Source organism: Raphanus sativus, chromosome 1 (assembly GCF_000801105.2).
Source record: "Raphanus sativus cultivar WK10039 chromosome 1, ASM80110v3, whole genome shotgun sequence".
Taxonomy (NCBI): domain Eukaryota; kingdom Viridiplantae; phylum Streptophyta; class Magnoliopsida; order Brassicales; family Brassicaceae; genus Raphanus; species Raphanus sativus.
Genome location: NC_079511.1, coordinates 12632575 through 12654630, shown reverse-complemented (window position 1 = coordinate 12654630; position 22056 = coordinate 12632575). Strand labels below are relative to the sequence as shown.

Here is a 22056-nt window from a genome sequence, read left to right as displayed (position 1 = left end):
TAGGATTTTAGGTTTAGTGTTTTGTTGATGATTTTAAATATTTAAGATAAGAAGTTTATGCGAGAGAATTTGGTCAAACTCAGGTTGAGTCTTAACTTCTTAAGACATAAAATCTAGGGGTGGGCGTTCGGATACCCGTTCGGGTTCGGATCGGGTATTTCGGATTTTCGGGTATTTCGGTATAGGAGTATAAAACCCGTTCGGGTATTTCTGTACTTCGGGTCGGGTTCGGGTATTTTTAGTTCGGGTTCGGTTATTTCGGGTCGGGTTTTCGGATATTTAGATTTTGAAAAAAAAAATTAACTTCTTCATTTCTTAAGTTTTTTTCTTTTAAAAAATATAAATTTTTACTTAACTGATATTTTATTTTTAATACATTGAATGATTTGAAGATAAAATCTTAAAAATAGAATACACTAATTTGATTTTTGTTTTAAAATTTTAGCTGTAGCTTTTGTTAATGCATGAAACTAAAATTTAGACATGTATTTTAAGCATTTTAAGTGAGCAAAAAATCACTTTTCTTGCAATTATATGTATATTATCTAATTTTAAACCATGTGTATAATTAATATAAGTATTTGAATAAAATTAGAGAAGTAAACTATGAATATATGGTTAATAGTACATAAGTTCGGTTATTTTCGGATATCCATTCGGGTTCGGGTATTACCCGTTCGGGTTCGGATATCCAATCTCTCATAATTCAATACCCGTTCGGGTATTTTGCTACTTCGGTTCGGATTTCGGTTCGGGTTTTTCGGGTCGGGTTCGGGTGCCACTTCGGGTATCGGGTAAAGTGCCCACCCCTAATAAAATCACTAGATACTTGACATGGGGGCACCAAATTATCTTATATTTTTTGGGGTGAAATAGCACTATAGCAGATATCTTTTTCAATAGACTATAAGCACGGCTCTACCTATGACTAAGCAAGAACTTGGGATGATTGGAAATCTGCAGGTTGTACTCAATATGAGATTATATTGGTTCTAGCAAGTAGATATGATCCTTGAAAATTAAAGCTAGAAGATCACTTCATCGTGAAAGGTGTAGGGTTTGTCATTTTATTAACAAATTTGTCATTTCATTAACAATTTTTGTCATTTTGTAAACATAAAAATTATAATGAATGCACTTTGCTGCCAGATCCCAATTTGTCATTTTATTTTTGGGAAAAGAATGTAGCATTTCGTGAGTGTTTCTATTTTTGGCAAAAACAAAAAATGTGAGATCAATTTTGACCAAAAAAATGTAAGATTCACGTAGGTTTCCAAATTTATTAAATTTACCCAAATATATTAAAAGTAAGTGTAGACAAATTTATTTTCCTACCATTTTGGCAAAAAATGAAGGATATATGAAGGTTTCTTTATTAAATTTACTCAGATTTATGATAATTATCCATAAATTTACATAATTTTATGAATTATCATTTATTTAGATAGATTTCATAAATATGAAAGTTTCTTTTATGGGTCAAAATATATAATTTATTGGGTAACTTCCATAAATTTTAGAGTTTACATCGATTTTATATTAATTCGTATAGATTTTATGTTGACTTTATATATGAAAAAACCTGTATTATATTAAAAGTAGTTGCTCATAATTGATCTTTAAATATTAAATATGGTCCACAAGTTTAATTAATAAAAATATTTATGGGGTCCACAAAAGTTAGTTGTTAAAAGTTAGTGGGAAAAAAAATATTTTTATAGGCAAAGTGGATTTTGGGTCCCACGTAATTACTTTTCCAACTTGCCAAGTTTAATAGGCAAAAAGGTTAAAAAGGTCATAAATTTATTCTCTCTCTACTAGGTTGCCCAATCTCCTAATTAAAACTTGGGCTTGCCCAATTTCCTAATTCAAACTTAAAAATTGACTAATTCCCTAATTCACCCTTCAATTTATCTAACCTTTTCTTTTTTCTTTTTTTTTGACTGAAGGCATATCTAACCTTTTCTTGTCAACAATTTTATCTAACTTAAAAGACATATATCATGGATTCATGGGTGTACCAAAAGAAAAGACATATATATCATGATAACTTAGATTAGTTGGCTTCACGAGTTTAAACTTTTTAACTTTTTAACAATTATGGACCCACTCATTATTGATTTATCCTATGGCTGGCTTAATTATGATATTTTAAATAGCTTATCACTATTTTCACTTTTCTTTTTTTATATTATAAGATACACAAGTGTCATCCCTTTTGGGTGTATAATGTACTTGGGTGAACGTTCGGATATCCATTCAGATTCGATTCGGATCTTTTCGAATTTCGAATTTTCGGAATCAAAGACTTCAGTCCAATTTGGGTATTTCTAAATTTTGACTCGAGTTCGGTTCAGATTTTTGCGAGTTCGGTTCGGGTTCGGATAACCCATTTAAATTGTTTTTAAAATTTTAAAATTCATTATATACTTTTATTCTTTAAAATCTACAATAAAAATTATATATTACATATAAATTTGAAAAACATATATCAAAATACCTAAACTTAACTTATAAATTGATTTTCTTTGAATATTTGGATAGAAAATCAATAGATATTTAAGTATTTTTGGTGTTTTAAGTATACTTTTGCTATTTTAGACATATTTAAGTATTTTGAAAAACTTAAAAGTATCTTATAATTTTGGATGTTTTTACTATATATTTTTTTAAAATAATTAATATATTCAGTTATATAAATCTATTTCAGATACATTCGGATACCCAAAATACTTCGGTTCGGATCAGGTTCGGTTTCGGTTCTTTAAACACCAAAATTTTGACTTTGTTCGGATATTTTTAATAAATTTTGGTTCGGATTCGGTGCTACTTTTTCGGATCGGATTCGGTTCGGTTCTTCGGATTTGGATTTTCTTGCCCAGCCCTAACCTTTACTTTAAATTTTAAAACTATAATAGGATTTTATCTATGTTTTAAAAACGTGGGATTGTCTATTTCTAAATACTTAATTTTATAGCATACAATTTATACTTAAATTATACATAATGTGTTTTGTAATATTATTTAATATTTAGTTACAAAAAACATTATTTAATAGTTGTTTTATATGTTTTGGATGATTAATATAAAAAATATTAATTTTTTAAAAATAATAATTGTTATTATGCAAAAATTTAGATCAAACTCAAATCCATATACTAAAACGTTGAAAATTGAACCCAAATCGTATCTAACCTACGATAGATTTATTGAACATAAAATATAATTTTTATTTACTTGTTTGAATATTTCCTGATTTATTTTGTGAAATATAAAAACTACTGTAACCATAATTTTTAAAATCATATAAAATATATTTATGTGGATAATCGGTTACATTAAATGAACCACTAAAACATATACTTACAAAAGTCATAGTTATACCATTATATTTATTAGCTTATTCTTATAACTAATTTATTAAATATATATCCTATCTTATTACTATATTTAAATATTTTTAAAATATGATATCTAAAAGAATATTCTTAAGTACATTTTCTAAGATTATATTTTAATAATGTATTTTAATATATTTTATTTAAATTATACTTTATGTTTATTTTTAATATTAATTTTTAAATAATGAAAATTCGTAGCTAAATATCAAATGACTTAATCCAATTATTAAAAATACAAATGACTTAATCAAATTATTAAAATATTTGATAAATTATAAAATTAAAATAATTACATATACATAATAACATATATTCATCAATTTCTTTCAGAAAAAGTATTCATGAACTTAACAATATCTTCAACTTATTAAAACAAAATATTAGAGTAAGATACTTTAATTTATAAATAATTTTATATGTTAATATACATATTTAAATTAGAATATTAAAATATTTTTTAATATATTTTAATTTGATAAAATTGAAATACTAATGGACATTGATATTAATATTATGTGATAATACAACATGCTGAATTTATGTTTTACAATTACAGTTTTTTTTGTTGCAGATTATTTCATAAATATATAAATCTTTACTAAATAGGAGACATGTTTAGTGACATATATTTAATTTATATCATCATAAAATAAATTTTTACCAATATAAAAAAAAGTTTAAAATAAATTCATATTTTTGACAAATAAATTCATATTATAGTCTAAAATGTAACTAAAATTAACAAAAGGTGGGTTATATACTTTTATTTATCTTATTTTCATAAATTTGAATTTTATAAATTTAATTGAATTATATATAATTTTAAAATAAATAATACATATATATATATATATATATATATATATATATATATATATATATATATATATATATATATCTAATTTTCTGTAAATAATGTTTCGAATAAAAATTAATTCCGTTCTTTCAAAGCGTGGTAAAATCTAGTGATACATACGAAGACATCAATACTTTCTTCTTCCAACTATCACACAACATACCTGATTTAGCATTTGAATTTCTTATCAAAATCTCTGATTTAGCATTTCAATTACTTACTACTAATTTATGTCACTTATTATAGGCGATGTAATTTGAAATTAACTATACTGCTATTTGAACACCGAATATGGTCATATGTAGAATGCAGATTACATTGTTCATACGAACAAATAATAAAATAAGTATTGTGCTTAAAGTATAATGATAAACTAGATTTTGACCCGCGCTTTTGAAGCGCGAAATATTTTACGATAAATTTTTTTACTAATAATTTAACAAATATTTTGGTAATTTTTAAAGAGTGTGTATTTAAAATATTTTTGTATTTAAATCAGTATTTTTAAATTCAACCCGATTGTGATTACACCGGTTAGTCCGGAGATCTGACAATTCCATTTATGTTTTTAAAATATTCATATTAAAAAATCACTAAAACCCGAGACTAACCGATTGAACTGATGGATGACCGATATGTAATCTAATTGGATTTAAATTGTAATAGTTTCATAATTTGTAATCTTATAATCGAAATTTTAAAGTTCACTATTTTGCAATTTATGAAATTATGACGTTTCTACAAAATTTTAAAGAGAAAATGATAGATATAAAATAACTAAGATTAATTATTGTATTATTTGAAAATAATGATAGTAGTATAAAAAATATATTGTTTGGAAACATTGATAGTAGTATAAAGAAATAAGTATATTGTTTGGAAACATTGATAGTATTATAAAAAATAAGTATATTGTTTGGAAACATGGATAATAGTATAAAGAAAGGAACATTAGTGATTTAATGTATGTTTAACTATAAAGTATAAAGGTGTATTTAATTTAAAAACTTACAAAATAAATGTTAGGTCCAACATAATGTTTCTGTTTTAATAAGATAGATGTTAGCCGAATAAGAGAAGTACATAAAAGAGAAAGCCCATTAGTCCTAAATCTTACCCTGCACCGTCGACTTTAAAGAACCCTGGTGGGAATAAAGAAATCGGCCCATAAACCTTACTGTCACTCTTAAATATACTTAATTTGATGGGGAATGAAAGTGAGAGAAACATCACAGTCGCAATCACCTATGAGTCTTATGAGGGTCCCATCGACAATCATGATCAATTCGTTTGGTGGGACATTGAGAACTGTCACATTCCGAAGAAATGATGCTCTCAGAGTCCAAGCTAACGTAGTTACCGGGTTGAAGCTGATGGGGTTACATGTTTGTAACAAATTTGAAGCTGCAGTGGCACTAAGGCAAAACATATGCCATGACAATCAAGTGAGGCTCCATGATGTTGATATTCCATTTGTGTATGCCCATCCCGAATACATTGGTTTCAACGCCACCGACAATAAATATAATTGTTAGACCAATGTATTCCATTTGTTTCTTCCAATCCAGCTTCTTAATTTTATTGTCACTAAAACATTTTCCATAAAACTTTAGTACAACTGAAAGATGTTGTTGTTGAATTTAACAAATTTTTATTGTGCTAAATGAAACAGTTGGATGTGAAGACAACATGAGCGCATGAAACATCACTGTTGTCTTTGTGTCGTCTTTAAGTTTGGTAGAATTTGAGTTTTCTATGTATTATTTTATGTTTTTAAACATATATTTATGTATGCTTTGATTTGTTAGTTTGAACAAATATTGAACTTACAAGCATAATTTATTATTTTGTAAATTTGCAATTTGGCGGAGTTTGGCGTTGAGTTTCTGTCTCCAATGCTTGAGTATCTGCTGCTGGCTGAGAATAAGTTTCATCACCATCATCTCTACCCACTCTAGAATTCAATTTTGCTTTTCCATGTTAAGCGCTCTATCCTTCACCTCCTGTTACTACTACACCACCAAATTCCGCTTCAAACAGATTCATATTATCAATTTCTTTGCATACGGATTTTATAATCCCATGACACTCCTATATAACCCAAAAGAAAGAGTAAGTCAGTGATATCAATGTCATTAACAGAGAAATAGCTTTGAACCATTTGTATGCATGCAAACACAAATGAAGTATCTCAAATCGATAACAGCTAAGTTCACAGAAGAAAGATAATGTGAAACTGACATTTTCGCGTTCATTCCACCAATCATCTGACATGTCTATCTTTCCCATGTTATCAAACCCAAGCCATGTCTTATTTTGAGTCAACTTCTTAATCTTGGTGTATTTCTTCCTACCAGTGTCATATTTGTTCTTGTAAGGCTGCTAACTGGGATATCAATACTATTAAAACATGAGAACTTTTTATCGACTATGTTTTGGACTATAAAAAAAAGTCATTACAGCCCAACTAAAATAATTTCATTAGTTATTATTATCATATAATGTTTTCTAATCTAACAAATATCTATTGATATTTCAAGATTTGTAAAATAGAATTAATTTAACTTCCTATTGTTTCTCTTACAACTAACTTAATAATATTTTCAAAATAAGATATCTAAAAAGATATTGTCAAGTATCCTTTTCTAAGTTTTTATTATAAAAATATATTTTAATTTCTTTTTATTTAAGATGTAAACATAAATTATTTTTAATATTTATTTTTCAATAATAAAATTCGTAATTAATATTAAATAAATTATTAACAAGTATTAATTCTTTCATTATAGAATAAAAAATAATATTCCCATAATGTTTATATTCATAATTAAATTAATACATCAACTAATAAATATAAAGTAACTTAATTAATTTATTAAATATTTTATAAATCATAAAATTAAAGAATAACATACATTTATGAATTTTACCACATACTTCAACGTATTAAAATAAAATATTAAAGTAAGATGTATAAAATAAGAAATAATTACATGTTTAAATTTGAGTATAAAAATAATTCGATATAGTATGATACGGGTTGAATGAAGTATATTTTATTTATATAATAATAAAATAAATTTTGACCAATATAAAAACTAAAAATATTTTTTACTATAATTTACAGTTTTAAATATAAGTAAAATTAATAATGACGGGTTTTATAAATGAATTATCTTATTTTTAAAAAGTTATATTTATTAATTTTAATTTATGTATCTATAAAAACAATTTTTAATAAAAATACATGTATGAAATTTCTAATTTTCAGTAAATAAATTTTTGGAAAAAAAAAATTAAGCCCATAGATCCGGGTCGGGTAAACACAAGTATGATTATATTAAGTTATTTTCATAAATAACTGAAAAGTTTATATATCTCTTGAACCAAAAAGGAAAAAACTATAATCAAACTGAAACCGAAATCCAAAAAGAAAAACAACCTAAAACCAAAAAACTAAACATTATATTTAAACATATTGATGAATAAAAAAACGGGTTAATAAATTTGTTGACTAAACCAATCTCAAACATTTAACAAACGAAAAAGATCAATACATAGGATGATGACCAAAAAAAAAATCTTATCCGCCCTTTAAAAGGGCGGGTCAAACTCTAGTCTATTATATTAAAACAGAAGTCATGACCTTTTTCATGTGTGATATTTTTAAATGGACCATCAAATCTTACATAACTTGATCATCATATCTTTTAATATATTTATCTTTATTTAAAATACAAATAATATTGTTTCAGAAAATTCTAGGAAAATCTTTTCAGAATCATTTCAAAACTTACTTCCAAAATTTATTTAATTTAAAATTAAATTATCATAGAATATAATTAGAGTTTCAAATTATTATTTTTATTTATGAACGAAAATTACAATATTGTAATGATTATAACAATTTAAATTGATTAATTTTAAAAAACATTTTATAAAGATCTTGAAAAGATTTTGTTAGAAGAAATATTCATTTCTGTTTCAAATAAAACAATCTTATCCAACTACAAAATATTATAATTTCTCTTTTAATTTTTTTTTGTAATTTTCTAAAACAAATTGTTGTTTTAACGGTATCTCAAAATATTTATTCTCTCTGTTGTGTAGATCCAACTTAATTCAAATTCCATATACATTTCAAATTTAGAAATAAAACCAAATTATGTAAAATGGTACTGTTATCTAATATTCTCAAAAAATAGTTTTTTACAATATTTATAAAAAATTTATTGTAATAAAACTATAAACCACAAAATATAGACATTTAGATTTATATAATACATAAAATTATATTAATTTAGTGATATTTTGTTATATGAACTAAAATGTTATAGTATATAAAAAAAAAAATCCGCACACAAGATCTAGTTTTTTCTTAAACCTCTATTCAAATGCATCCATGATGTTATGTTTTTCTATTTTATTCATTCATGTACCCGTCTTATTTCCTTCTTTTTTTTCCTCTTTTCTGTGTAGAGTTGGAAAAAATACCTAGTTTTCTCACGAGACCAAATCTAAAACACACCAATCTTAGTGCCAAATCTATCTTATTAAAACAGAAACATTCTGTTGGACCTAACATTTATTTTGTAAGTTTTTAAATTAAATACACTTTTATACTTTATAATTAAACCTACATTAAATTATTAATGATCATTTCTTTATACTATTATCCATGTTTTCAAACAATATACTTATTTCTTTATACTACTATCAATGTTTCCAAACAATATATTTTTTATACTACTATCAATGTTTCCAAACAATACAATAATTAATCTTAGTTATTTTATATCTATCATTTCTCTTTAAAATTTTGTAGAAACGTCATAATTTTATAAATTGCAAAATAATAAACTTTAAAATTTGGATTATAAGATTACAAATTATGAAACTATTATAATTTAAATCAAATTAGATTACATATCGGTCATCCAACAGTTCAATCGGTTAGTCTCGGATTTTAATGATTTTTTTAATATGAATATTTTAAAAACTTAAATTGAATTGTTAGATCTCCGGATTAACCGGTATAATCACAATCGGGTTGAATTAAAAAACACTAATTTAAATGCAAAAATATTCTAAACACACTCTTTAAAATTACCAAAATATTTGTTATATTATTAGTAAAAATTTTCATCGTAAAATATTCCGCGCTTCCAAGCGCGGGTCAAAATCTAGTTAATCATTAAATCACAGACCCTAAAGCATAAACAAACAAATAATCACAGACCCTAAAGCAAAACACATACAGCAAGTGCCAAGATCGACTTAAACACAAAGCAATAAATGCAAATATTTTTTTGTGACAGAGCCTTACATTTTTTGTCATCTTAGAATGATTGAAAGTGAGAGCTTGGCAGGGTCTGAGACGAGAGAGTAAGCTTGAGAGGGTCTGAGCTCCGCTGCAATAACCATGAAAACATTGTAACTTAAGCGTCGTTGTAAGCAACTTCAGGTTCTATCGCACTCTAAAAAAACAATAATCAATTTAAGCACAGTGAACAGAGTCAACAGACTATTATTATCTTTGCTGTCAAAGCACAAACTAATAAACATAAATATGTTATTCTTTTGATCGTAATCTTTTATCTCAGCATTTAAACAAAATCACTAAACATTTTCTCTCTCTCTCTCTGCATCATGTAAATGTTGTTTTTGAACTAATAAAAAAAGAAATTTCGATTCAACACGTCTCAGAGTCGTACTAAAGAGAGTGTAATAGCTCAGGAAACAAACCTTACTAAAGAGAGAGTAAGCTTGGGAGGGTCCTCAAGCTGGAGAGGAACAACGGCTTTACACAAACCTAAGCATCAAAAAAGATGTGACAAGGCAAGTAAGACATGGCAAAGGGTACAAAAAAGCTATAAGCATGGCAAAGGGTTGGTCATCCTGAATGAAAAGACCAAACTTAGCTACATTTGCTTCAATCTTAAACATAAGAAATAAACTTACAGTTCAGCAGAGATGTACTCTATGCGTTCCGAACGTACGCATTAACTTCTGCCAAATCCTGTTTCACAAGCACTGGACCAATCAACTTGTAGACGTATGCGTCTTCTTCTAGCAAATCCAACTCCTGTATAAACAGAACATTAAGTACACAGAAAACTTAAAGCTGAATGTAAATGAGGGAACAAAGAGACCCAAGCAATGCAACCGAAAACATCAAGCTTAAGCTTTTAGATTACACGTATACACAAAGTGTTGAAACTAATATCAAACAGAAACAATAAGAACGTTAACGTTTTTGTATTGAAACAAAACATAAACTTAATCTTAGCTTCTGTTTCTGCAGAATAACGTTTGGTTCTTACTAATATCAAACAGAAACAAACGACCTGGAATGTAAACAATAAGAACCAAACATATGAACAAAGATGTACAACAGACCTTGAGAGAGTGAAGACTCGAGAACAGCAGCAGTCTGAAGACTCGAGAACAGAAGCAGTCTGAAGACTCGAGAAAGTGCTTGAGAGGGTCTGAGCTTGAGAGGGTCGAGAGGGAGAGGCTGAGATGACAGAGAGATGGAGATGAGAGAGGTCGATGAAGAAGCTGAGACGAGAGAGATAGATGGAGAGACTTGAGAGTGAGAAGAGCTGCAATGGAGAGAGAGGCTGAGACGACAGAGAGAAGGCTGAATCAACATGGAGTGTCGATGGTTAAGTATTCTAGTAAATAATCAAATACAATAAGGATAAATGTGTAAAATAAACCTTAGATTTTTTATTGCAGACGCTGATTTTTCGGCGATCGACGCAAGAACACAGCGTTCAGACGCAGATGTAGTAACATCATCAACAAAACGAACAAGATTTTCTTTAAAAACAGACGCAACCGCAGCCGCAGATGGTTGTGATAATCAAACGAACATCACCAATCTAAATCTCAAAGTCGTGCTATATTTATTTGATAACTACTCACCAAACTCATATCATTATCAGGATCGTTATTCCACTTCAAGGCCATGAAACTGAAATGGAAAACGAACATAATCGTCCTCACTTATGATAAACTATAAAGTTGCCTAAAAAGAAACTAAAAGTGAGGGTGCAGCGAAAACACAGTCAAATGAGTTCAAGAAGCATAAGGAAAATTTTAGAACATTTCCAATGTCACTATATTTTCTACTCCAAAATAGAGTTTTGAGTAAAAATATTTCAATGATATTCTATTTTTCATTCTATAATAGAATAAAAATAAATGTATTATATATATAGAATAAGTTGTTTTTTTGTTCATTGCTGTATTTTTTACTCTAATTTAAAATAAAGTATTATTGAGGTATATCACAACTCTATTATAGAGTTACTATATTTTAGAATGAAAAATATAATGAATCATTGGAGATGGTTATACTGGAGATGGTTGTATTTTTTTTTTTTTTTTGAAACACCTGGAGATGGTTGTATATAGGTAAGTGTTAATTGAGAACGCAATGCGGGTCGATTCATCTCTTACAGCAAGCCGCCGGCCTATTCTGGCGATCGATAGTCACAATCGTTTTTAGTAGTAGTTTATTCGATAAAAAATCATATTTGAGTCTTTAGGGAAAAATCTTTTTACTACCTTAGCTTCGATCAGGTTTACGTGCTAACTATGTTAGATTTCCCATTCATTACGAATCGAGTATATACTACAAGCAATTACAATACGGTATTGGTATAAAAGTTTTGCCAAAGGCATAGAGTTATTTTTAGCAAAAAAAAAAAGGCATAGAGTGATGGTTTGATTGATGATCTTTCAGAAAAAATAAATTTATCAGCCGATATGGATCTAATTTTTTTTTCAAACAAAAGTTGCCTAAATTGTAAAAAGTTCTTTTGATAGAAATAAATTTAATATTATTAAAAAATATATATATTTGGAATTGCATCTCTAATTAATCGAGTTTTGAATTATCCTCGATAAAAGATATACGAATCTCTTGTCAATTGGGCGGTGGACTAGGGGCAGCCAATTCAACATTGTACACCTCCACAAGTAACTAACAACACCTTTCATCTGGTACTATTATGATTGAAATGTCATAAAATATAACCATGGATAAAAGAGGTTTCGATCAAGTATTTAAATTTGTCATTTGGCGCTCAAGTTTTTTTTTGGGCTCTCAAGTTTTCACTGTAGAATCAATATCCAATTAAATTTTCAATTAGAATCTTCAGTATGGACTTCAATAATATTAAATACAAATATTTTCGACTAGTTTGTTAAAATCCGTTTATAGTACAATATAAAACATTACTACTACATTGATATTGTTTATAGTACTCATTCTATGATCTCTCTATGTATTATTGTTAATCTCCGCAGCCACTAATCTCAAGACCATGGATGTATGTAAATGTTCGACTCATTAAGTACGTCGACTGAATAAGAATCACTAACCCAACTTGTTACAACAGAAGAAAAGTATAACAATGTTATTATAAGATGGGATATAAATTTAAACCCGCGTCATATTTAACCAATAAACTTTAGATTAATTTACTCATGGAAAACTTTTGGTAACGTGAGTAAAGTCCCAAAACAATGGTCTACCTCGTGGAAATTTCCTATCATAATAGTTAGAAAAATAATTTACTAAACTTTTATAAAATGAAATAGGAATCTAATCTAACGAAGACTATTAATGGCCAACGCCCGGACTTGGAACGGATTGAAGAAACCGGTGAACGGTGGAGAGATGTCGAGATCGGAGCTTCACGGCTGAGATGACGGCGTGACCCTTTTTGCTCGGTGCCGAGTTTGGGATTTTGCCCTTTGGCAGAGCTGCTAGGGTAGTGGTGTTGGTCACGTGAGGTACGTGACTCTTCTCTTCCTCTCTTACCGTCAAATTTTCTTGTTTTTTCATCTCCAAGAGCTTTCTTGAAGAAACAGGTGACGGCAAGGCCACGAGGATGACGGCAAAGACAATGAAAACCCCGATGGTCACTAGACGAACGGCCATGAAAATCTTTGGGATAAATTTAGAGAAATAGAAAGAGACAGAGACAGAGAGATCAATTCAATATAATTAAAAGACTTAAGGTTGCTCTGAAAGCATGAAGTATTATGTATATATAGCCAACATAATAGAGAGAGAGAGAAAGACAGTTCCTATTTAAGAATGTTGATTAATGTACGAATTGGTCGAATCACTATTTGTCTTTTGTGTTTCTTTTTCGTTATTATGAATAGAAGAAGTCTAACGCCAGACTCTACCACATGCATGCATAGCAAATTAGTATAACTTGGTTATAATTTCCAGACACTATGTTTTCCATTAAATTTCATATATATTGTCATTTGGGAAACTTACATTATGAAATACAAATCCAATTTCAAAAGTCATGTACAAACCTATTAAAGGAGATTCTTGGCAATTTCAGCTACACATAGAAAAATGAATTACGTTTTCAAAAGTCAAAGAGGACATTTTAGATAGCAGCCTGAAGAGGAAAAAGTGAAGTTAGCATTTTGCATAAAGATTAAATATTACCAGCAATTTTTATCCAAAATGTGAAATGTACTTAATATGTAAGGGGGCTAAAGTCAAAGATCAAACAAAACTATAAAAAACGAGACGATCGTTTTGACTTAAAAATAAAGGGATTAGTCGCGGACAGAAAAAAAAAAGAAGAAAGGGATTAGTAATCAACGAGAGTACAACTAGTTTAATCAGTATGCAATAATCAGAATAATCTTTGGTTGATCAAGTTGAGTCCTAAGAACACTATTATCGGGCTATCTTAGAAAAGTCCTTAACCATTACTTGGCCAAAAATAAATAAAAAAGTCCAATTAAGCTAAGGACGTCCTTAGCTTAGATACATTTCTTCTCGTCTTTAAGTGGTACGTGTCATGCTTCGTATGGCCGACGCATCTCTCTTTCTTCGTGTTCGTCGTCTTCGGTTCTCTCTAGCCGGCGAATTTCTCTTGACAAAGCCGATAATCATACCGACGACGCTTCTCCCTCGACGTCGCATCTCCCTCGACGTCGCGTCTCCCTCGACGTCGCTTCTCCATAGACCGCATCTCTCTCTTCGTCTTCGCTTCTCTCTCGACAGTTCTTCTCACCTTGATTTCGATCTCTTTGACTGCTGGATGCGATCTGTTCATCAGATACGTGGCGAGGACGTCTGCTTTGGAGTACGAAGATTTTAACTCGGCTAAGTCGCGTCTTCTTGAACGTGCTGAGAAGTTTGGTGAAATCTCTTGCAGGGTAAGATACTTTTTTTTATTTACATCATAATAGAATAGAAGAAGAAGATGTGAAAGGTGTTTACTTTTCAGTTATAAACTGTGTAGCTTCTTTGATTTTGTGGAACTCAATTGTAATTTTGTTTCTGGATTTGAACTTGGATTCGTGGAATTTGTGTTTGTGCTCTAATTTTCATTGTGCTTTGAACTTAAACCAAGCCATTATTGTACCTTACGTTCGTTTTGGTTGGTAACAAAAGGACAATCGCACTTTGTATTGATCTCTGTTTTCTCTTTTCTTCTCTGCCTTATTTTTGTTGTTGTTGTTTTATGTATCAGTTGCAGGATCTACAGGACGAAAGCACATATTTTAGGTTTGATTAAATAGATGCTCTTCCGAGTTCTATGCACAGATTCCTTTCTTTTTTCTGTCTCTTTAAATATCTACACTTGTTTGTTCTACTGTGTTCCTATTAGGTACATGTTGTTGTATGCTCTCTGTGTTCCTATTAGGTATGAAGTAAAAGCCAGTTAATGTCTTGTGCCTCTTTCATGGTTTGTATATGATGTTATGTGTCTCTGATACATTTTGGTGTTTGTGATCTATGTAATGTTGTCATTAGGTCTATTTCTCTTATGATTTTGTAGTAGTAGTAGTAGACTCTCTCAATGGACCGTTTCCATGAATTATAGAGGGAAGGCCGGATGGAACATGAGTTTTGTTATCAAATCAGCTATCAAAGCTCGACGTTCCTGTGAAGCTGCTGCTTGATTCAGCTGTGGCGTATAGCATGGACGAGGTGGACATGGTGTTTGTGGGAGCAGATGGAGTTGTAGAAAGTGGCGGTGTTATCAACATGATGGGAACTTATCAGATGGCGCTAGTCGTGCACAGTATGAACAAGCCGGTCTACGTTGCAGCCGAGAGTTACAAGGTAATTTTGATTTGTTATGGAAGATCGAATAGAGCGAGAGAGTCTAGTTAATGATAATGAAAGCTGTTTTGTGTATGAATGTTTGTTATGTTCATTTCATTTAAGAGAAAAGATGGCCATGAATGTTTATAGTTCTTAGCTTTAAGATAGTATTTGGCCTTTTGTTTAAGATACAACACAAGTCCCACCAATAATCTATAAATTTAGGAAAGTCCTTAGCTTTGATTCTAAACTTAAAAATATTAATAAAATATGCTAAAGACATATTAAGAAGTTCCATTGATAATGTTGCTCTTAAGTACATAGTGAATAAATTTAATCAATTTAATACTGTTATACTTATTTAGTTAATTAGTTAGGTAGGCTAATTAAATCTCTTGGGATACGGTATTACGTACGATGTAACACGTGGGATGAGTTTGGTACGTGACGAAGTTGATGTTTTCAAAATTCAGAAGCCGCCGGCCACCATTTTCAACGGTGGTCTTCACGTCACCGCCAAATGTTAGGCTCACAAGTTTCATGTCTTTTTTTTCACACCCTTTTTCTTGAGAAAACAAATCTTATACTTTCCGGTTGATGTTGTTATCCCAACTTTTTTGGAGTTTTCTTTTTCTCTAGTCTGAGTTTTGACTATTAAAATCAATTTTACTTAAAAGTGGCTTATTAATGTCTAACTTAATTACTCACATTCTCAAGCTTTTTGTTTAATATTATTTTGATTTATACAAAATATCATAAAACAAAACATTGAAAACACGAAATCTAATCAAATATTAGATGGCTGGCAAATGTCCAGTTAGTGCTTACCATAATCTCGAGCGTTGGTTAAAAACTATAAAATCATTGCTAATGTAGAAATCCATGCACCATGCACATATCTCAAATAAATAAATTAGTTAATAATTAATTCTGTGAAACCCTATGAAAGTTAATCATGAAATTTTGACCCATAGAACCATTTACCATTAGATCAGGCGAAGTAATTTGCAATTTGCAAAATTTTAACAAAACAAAAATTTAGACAAAACTAGACATGCATTAAGAGAGACTTATAATGTATTATTTCTTGCTACATTAGAAAATCTATAAATTAATAATCGATAAATTAATAAATATTATAAATTAATAAATTTTCTCCGGTTCCAAATCAGGGACGATTCAAATTTTAATATAAACAGATAAAACAATAAGATAATTTTTTCAGTTTTTTTTATTGTAAATATATAGTTTCATTAAATTATAAACTAATAACTATATCAATATACATTTTATATAAGTACAAACCAACTATTATATTGTTAGTTTAATATTCACAATGGAGTTACCTTTATATTTTTTTAACATTTAATATATTTTAATATCTAAGAACACATTTAAATTCTACAAGATATATTCTATATACACTAAATAATATAATAAAATTAAAAAATGTAGAGTTTCAAAATGTTAATTAATGTATATACACTAAAATCAAATAGTTTTCTTACTTTAGGCAAAATATATCTTAAACTATAAAATCTGATTTTTTAAATTAATAAATTTATAAATTAATAAAATATTAAAGTCCAAACATTATTTATTTATAGCGTAAATTCACTTTATTATACTATTCCAATGTATTTGCTATTTTCACTTCTAGAATAGGAAAACTCTATAAGAAATGTGGGATATGTTCTAATGTATTTATATAAAATAGCAATCTCTAAATATAGAACAAAAATAGAGGAATGCTATTTATTTCTCTATAAATAGAGAAAAATAGAGATTTTTATTATAAAAGAAGAAATAGAGATGGTTAGAGCAATTTTACCTCAAAATACTATTATAAAGATGAAAATAGTAATCGATTAGAAATGTTCTTGCATATCTAAAAAAGTTTGGTGCACATTATCTACCAGTATCACATGATCATGGTGAAGCAACAACATATACTTGTTAAAATTGCGAATTTTTCACAATTTTGGATTTTTTTATTAATACTATTATTATAAGAAAATTGTTTGTCATATATTGATTTTAAAAACATATAACACACTATGTCTATGGTGATGCAATAATATATAGAATTGCTACAACTGTTAAAAACGTCACAAGCTAGATTTAAGTTATATTTATAAGATATTGAATTCACATATATCTTCTGGCAAGACCAAAAATATTTTTTAGTAAAATAAGAACTTTGTCACAATTTTACGTTTTGGAAGAAATCCACGATTTTTAAAATAAAAACGCTGGTGGAAACTGTAAACAATAATAGTAAATATATAAAGATATTATTTTGATAATTTTGTTGTATTGTCTAAACCATTTTAAGTATACCAAAATTCTACAAAATAACGAGAACTCTACTTTTATTTGTAACTCTTCTTCCAAAATACTTTTTCTCAATAGGAAATTCAGGTTTCAAAGTTCCGTAGAGAGTGATTTATTAATGCAGACTACGAAAGAAAAACGTACAAGAGATTTTCAACAGGTGTAAATAAATCTGGTCAGAAGTGAATATTCACAGGACGGCCTAGATGATTCAGTTAAGGCGTAAATCTCACAAGATATAATATTGTCGATATTCGATCCATCTTTATAATTTTTCTCATAGTTGCAATGTCATAATAAATCAGCATTAAAAATGAATATAAATCGTTCTCTTTTATATCTATCTTATTAAAGCTGAAGTACAATTTCGGTGTGTTTGGATACTTGGACAAGAGTATTAAAAAAATTTGGTGTGTTTGGTTACTTGGATTAGCATTTATAAAGAATAAGTTTGTTTGGAAACTTGGATTGTAGTTAAAAAAATTGTTTGGAAACTTGGATAGTAGTTAAAAAAATTATTTGGAAACATGGATTGTATTTTATTAAAAAAAATATCTCTATCCAAATAAAATTAACAAATCCATTTAAACTTCCTACATTTTAGGAAACCACTAATTGATCATATATGTTTTCGTGATACACAATATTTTTCCCTAGATTTTTAAATTAAATAAACATCATTCGAATATTATAAACATCGTAGGAGGTTCGAGTTGGATCATTTTCGGTACGGGTTGATTTGTAGCAACCTAAAAATATATCAATAAACTTTCATTTTAAATATGACAGTAATAAATAATTTGTATATTAAACTGAATTAATATATAAATATATTATATTGTTATGTAAATAATTGTTTATAGATTCTTTAGTTGACTAATTTTTGATGTAGCTTATATTGAAAGAAATTTATTTAAAAAAATTATATGAACTGAAGAAAAAATAATATAAAAGTACTGTACATTTGAATTCAAAATCATTTCTTTTAACAACAAATTAGACAAATATGTTGAACTGTATACAAATTACAATGTAAATATTTAATTAATATACAAATATGTCACATTGTTTAAACAAAATATCAATGTAAAAGTATTGTACAGTTATATTCTAAAATTATTTATTTTAACAATAAGCCAAATAAATATATTGATTGAAAAGGAAATAAAATAAAGTCAGAGAAATACATAGTTTACCAGGGGCACTCTAATATGTCGAATTTATTATAAAGAAAGTTTTAATAAGATAAATACATTCAATAATTACAAACAAATAATATTTTCATAAAAGTGAAAAATAATACCCGCGCTTCGGAAGCGCGGGTCAAAATCTAGTATATTACTAAAACTGAAGTACATTTTAGTACTGTTTGAAAACATAAATAACATGATAAATGAGAATTGTCTGGAAATATGGATGGCAGAATAAGTACTTTTTTTATTTACACATTTAGCCAATGCATTTATAATAAATTAAGTATTTATTTTTGTATTTTTTATTTACAAATTTTGCCACTGCATTTAAGATCAATTTAAATTAGTTAATTACAATAACTGTTGTTTCTTTGAAGTGAAAATAAAAACACAAACTGAAATATATAGTTTATATTATATAAAATAAATTTTAAATGTAGTATATATTACCTTATTTAGTTTAGTCAAATATAAAAATTTCGAGTGTTTAATTTTCAAGAAAACAAAATATTATGAAATTAATAATAATTTATAGAAAACTAATGCATAGAAATATTTTTTTTAATATGTTGTTTCATTTTAAAATAAATTTAAAATATTAATATATAAATAGAACATTTACATCAAATTGCATCAATTACAATTTTTAATATAACATTATGTACAAATAAAAAATATTTTTAACATCTATATTATAAAATAATATATTATATTCAATATGTAAATTACAAAACATACAAAATATACATGATATTTTTTTATAAAATCAACGGTTTATAAGTTTACGTTTAACACAAATTAAATCAAATATTTACGATGGATATGGGTCAAGTTCTAGTATAATATTATATTAGAAGACCATTAAAGATGTTGACTTATATGATTTTGTCACTGTTTTTCCAAGCGTGTTCGTGACATTAATGAGCTAAACACAAAATCGTGGAGGCAGAGAAAAGTCAAGAGCATGGCCGGTACCTAAGCTCCAAAATGGGCCTCCACTGCTCCACCTTCACGTATAATCTTAAACCCTTGCAACCTTAGTACCGAACAAATATTATATACATAATACATCTTATATTTTTCTATATAATTTTTGAACAAAAATTTCAAGTATTATTTATAAATATATATAATTCCTTGTTTTATAAGCATATTTACTGGTAAGCTCTCCTACTAATGTTAAGTAAAATAAGGTGATAATTTTATAAATTTACTATCTAATGAAAGCTTCTGCTTCAAAATTTAATATAGTAAAATTTCACTGAAATCAGAAAAATAAAATCGAATTCTAGATGAATTTGTAATTTCAAAATGACAAAACAATATACCTATGCTTAGCCAATCCATTTATATAGACTATCGGTGGATCTAAGCAAATATATGTGACGTCCAATACTGTTAGACCATCCGCAACAGCGGTCCGTGACGAATCCTTAACCTTCTCTTTCTTCCGTGATGAAATATAATAATAATATTTTGGTTTAACTAACCAAGGATCAATCCTTCAAGAAGGATTGGAAGGACTTGATCCTTAACCTTCTCTTTCTTCCTCTCTCTCTCTCTATCTCTCCTCCCTGGCTCTCTCTCAATCTCTCCGCTCGCACATCCTGATCAGATGCGGAAAGTTCAGCTTCGCTTTCGATCCCTTGAGCTGAAACGCCGCTCGGTCGTACGCCACCACCGCGTCCTCCGGCGTCTCGTAGGTCCTGAGCCACACTCTTGCTCCGGGGTTCCGGTAGAAAACGGGCGGATTGACACCGTTATTGACGGAATCAGGTGAGCTTATTAAGTCGCTGTAATCAAAACCTGACATTTGATGATTATGAATATTTATGATGATTTAGTCTTAGTTAGTGCTTCTGAATCGAGTAGAAGTTTTAGAAAGTGAAAGCTGCTGAAGAATGAAGTGTTAAAGCACACTTGCGGAGAAGATTTATAAAGATACAGATCGATCTATGAGAGCTTGATGATTACTCTGTTTTAGTTACTCTGTTTCTTATCACATAAAGATCACGCCTTTATGATTTTTTTTAATTTCTGAAAGTTTCTAATTTTGGGGGTGGGTGAATAATCTTCATGACGCCTTATGTACAAGAACGAGTCAACATTGGTTCAGGACCACCAGGCTCCAAAGTCAGGTGGTTTAGGTCTTCTAGCAACGAGTCTAGATACATCAACACTATCACCTTTGAAGCCAAGGAAGGTTCTCCCACTCTTGTCATGGTTCATGGATACGGTGCTTCTCAAGGTTTCTTCTTCCGTAATTTTGATGCCCTTGCCTCTCGATTCAGGGTCATCGCTATTGACCAACTTGGGTAAGCAAACCCAACTTCCCTATCGTTTGCACTCTTTGTTGGTTCCAAAGGATTCATTTTGGACTGTATGATAAGGTAGTTTTATCCTTCTTCTTCTTCTAGGTGGGGTGGATCAAGTAGACCTGATTTTACGTGTAAAAGCACATAAGGTAATTCATCCATTCCCTCTACCTTCATCGAAACCTTTCTCAGTTTTGCTTTGTATATACGGAGTTGGTACACCAGTAATGGAACTGCTTTGTTCTTAATTTGTTTTAGGCAGAAACAGAGGCGCACACAAGATGGACTGGCGAGAATTTGGAAAACCATGTTGATGTCAAGAATGTTCTCGTTGACATGGGAATCTACTTCCAAGTGCAGGTAGCAGAGTTTAGTTGCTATGTATTTCATGAATGCTATTTGATGTCAGGAAGTAATTCGTTATCTATTTGTGTGTGTACTTGTAGGATGACTATCTGGATTGTTATTGTTCTTGTTCTTTTATTTGTTCTTGTTCTTTGCCAAAGCTTTTTTTTTCACAAGTATTAAAAACTCCAAATTGGAGAACACCATTGGACTTCAAATTTGGAGATGAATCCTTAACTATTCAAACACAAAAAAAAATAGTAAACTAATGCTAAGGATTCCAATGGTGGTAACACCATTGGAGATGCTCTTAGGGGGGAAATCCTTTGAAAAAGATGAATCATGCTTTCATCAATTAAAAATTAAAACAGACGAAAAAGAAGTGTAGAAATGACAAAAAGAAGCAGAAAAAAAAAAGAGTGAATCCTTTAGCAAAAAAAAAAAAAAAGAGTGGGTGGGTCACATGGCCATGTTCTGGTGTTGCCGATCAACAGAGAAACATTGGCGC

General features: G+C 28.9%; 2 protein-coding genes across 5 annotated transcripts; one reads left to right on the top strand and one right to left on the bottom strand.

Annotated features, from left to right (window-relative positions):
- Positions 1 to 12732: 12732 nt before the first annotated feature.
- LOC108837018 (precursor of CEP14-like) lies at positions 12733 to 13357 on the bottom strand. Its single transcript, XM_018610098.2, has one exon. The coding sequence runs from the start codon at positions 13211 to 13213 to the stop codon at positions 12893 to 12895; it is 321 nt and encodes a 106-aa protein (XP_018465600.1). The 5' UTR covers positions 13214 to 13357; the 3' UTR covers positions 12733 to 12892.
- Positions 13358 to 20292: 6935 nt separating this feature from the next.
- On the top strand, positions 20293 to 21855 carry LOC108846445 (uncharacterized). 4 transcript variants are annotated; one of them, XM_056987887.1, is made up of 4 exons: positions 20293 to 20664; positions 20984 to 21203; positions 21306 to 21352; positions 21462 to 21855. In XM_056987887.1, the coding sequence occupies exons 2-4, from the start codon at positions 21116 to 21118 to the stop codon at positions 21729 to 21731; spliced, it is 405 nt and encodes a 134-aa protein (XP_056843867.1). In that variant the 5' UTR covers positions 20293 to 20664; positions 20984 to 21115; the 3' UTR covers positions 21732 to 21855. The 4 variants fall into 4 exon arrangements, with proteins under 4 accessions (XP_056843867.1, XP_056843795.1, XP_056843846.1 ...); XM_056987815.1 differs by having other exon boundaries at positions 20293 to 21203; positions 21462 to 21563; positions 21650 to 21855; XM_056987866.1 differs by having other exon boundaries at positions 20293 to 21203; positions 21466 to 21563; positions 21650 to 21854.
- The last annotated feature ends 201 nt before the right edge of the window (positions 21856 to 22056 follow it).

Excerpts from the sequence above, each read along its gene's own strand:
- LOC108837018 (XM_018610098.2), bottom strand. The coding sequence starts at position 13,213 with ATGGCCGTTCGTCTAGTGACCATCGGGGTTTTCATTGTCTTTGCCGTC.
- LOC108846445 (XM_056987815.1), top strand. The coding sequence starts at position 20,975 with ATGTACAAGAACGAGTCAACATTGGTTCAGGACCACCAGGCTCCAAAG. Across the intron at positions 21,204-21,305 it reads ATCGCTATTGACCAACTTGG|GTGGGGTGGATCAAGTAGAC; the intron begins GTAAGCAAACCC and ends TTCTTCTTCTAG. Across the intron at positions 21,564-21,649 it reads GAATCTACTTCCAAGTGCAG|GATGACTATCTGGATTGTTA; the intron begins GTAGCAGAGTTT and ends GTGTACTTGTAG.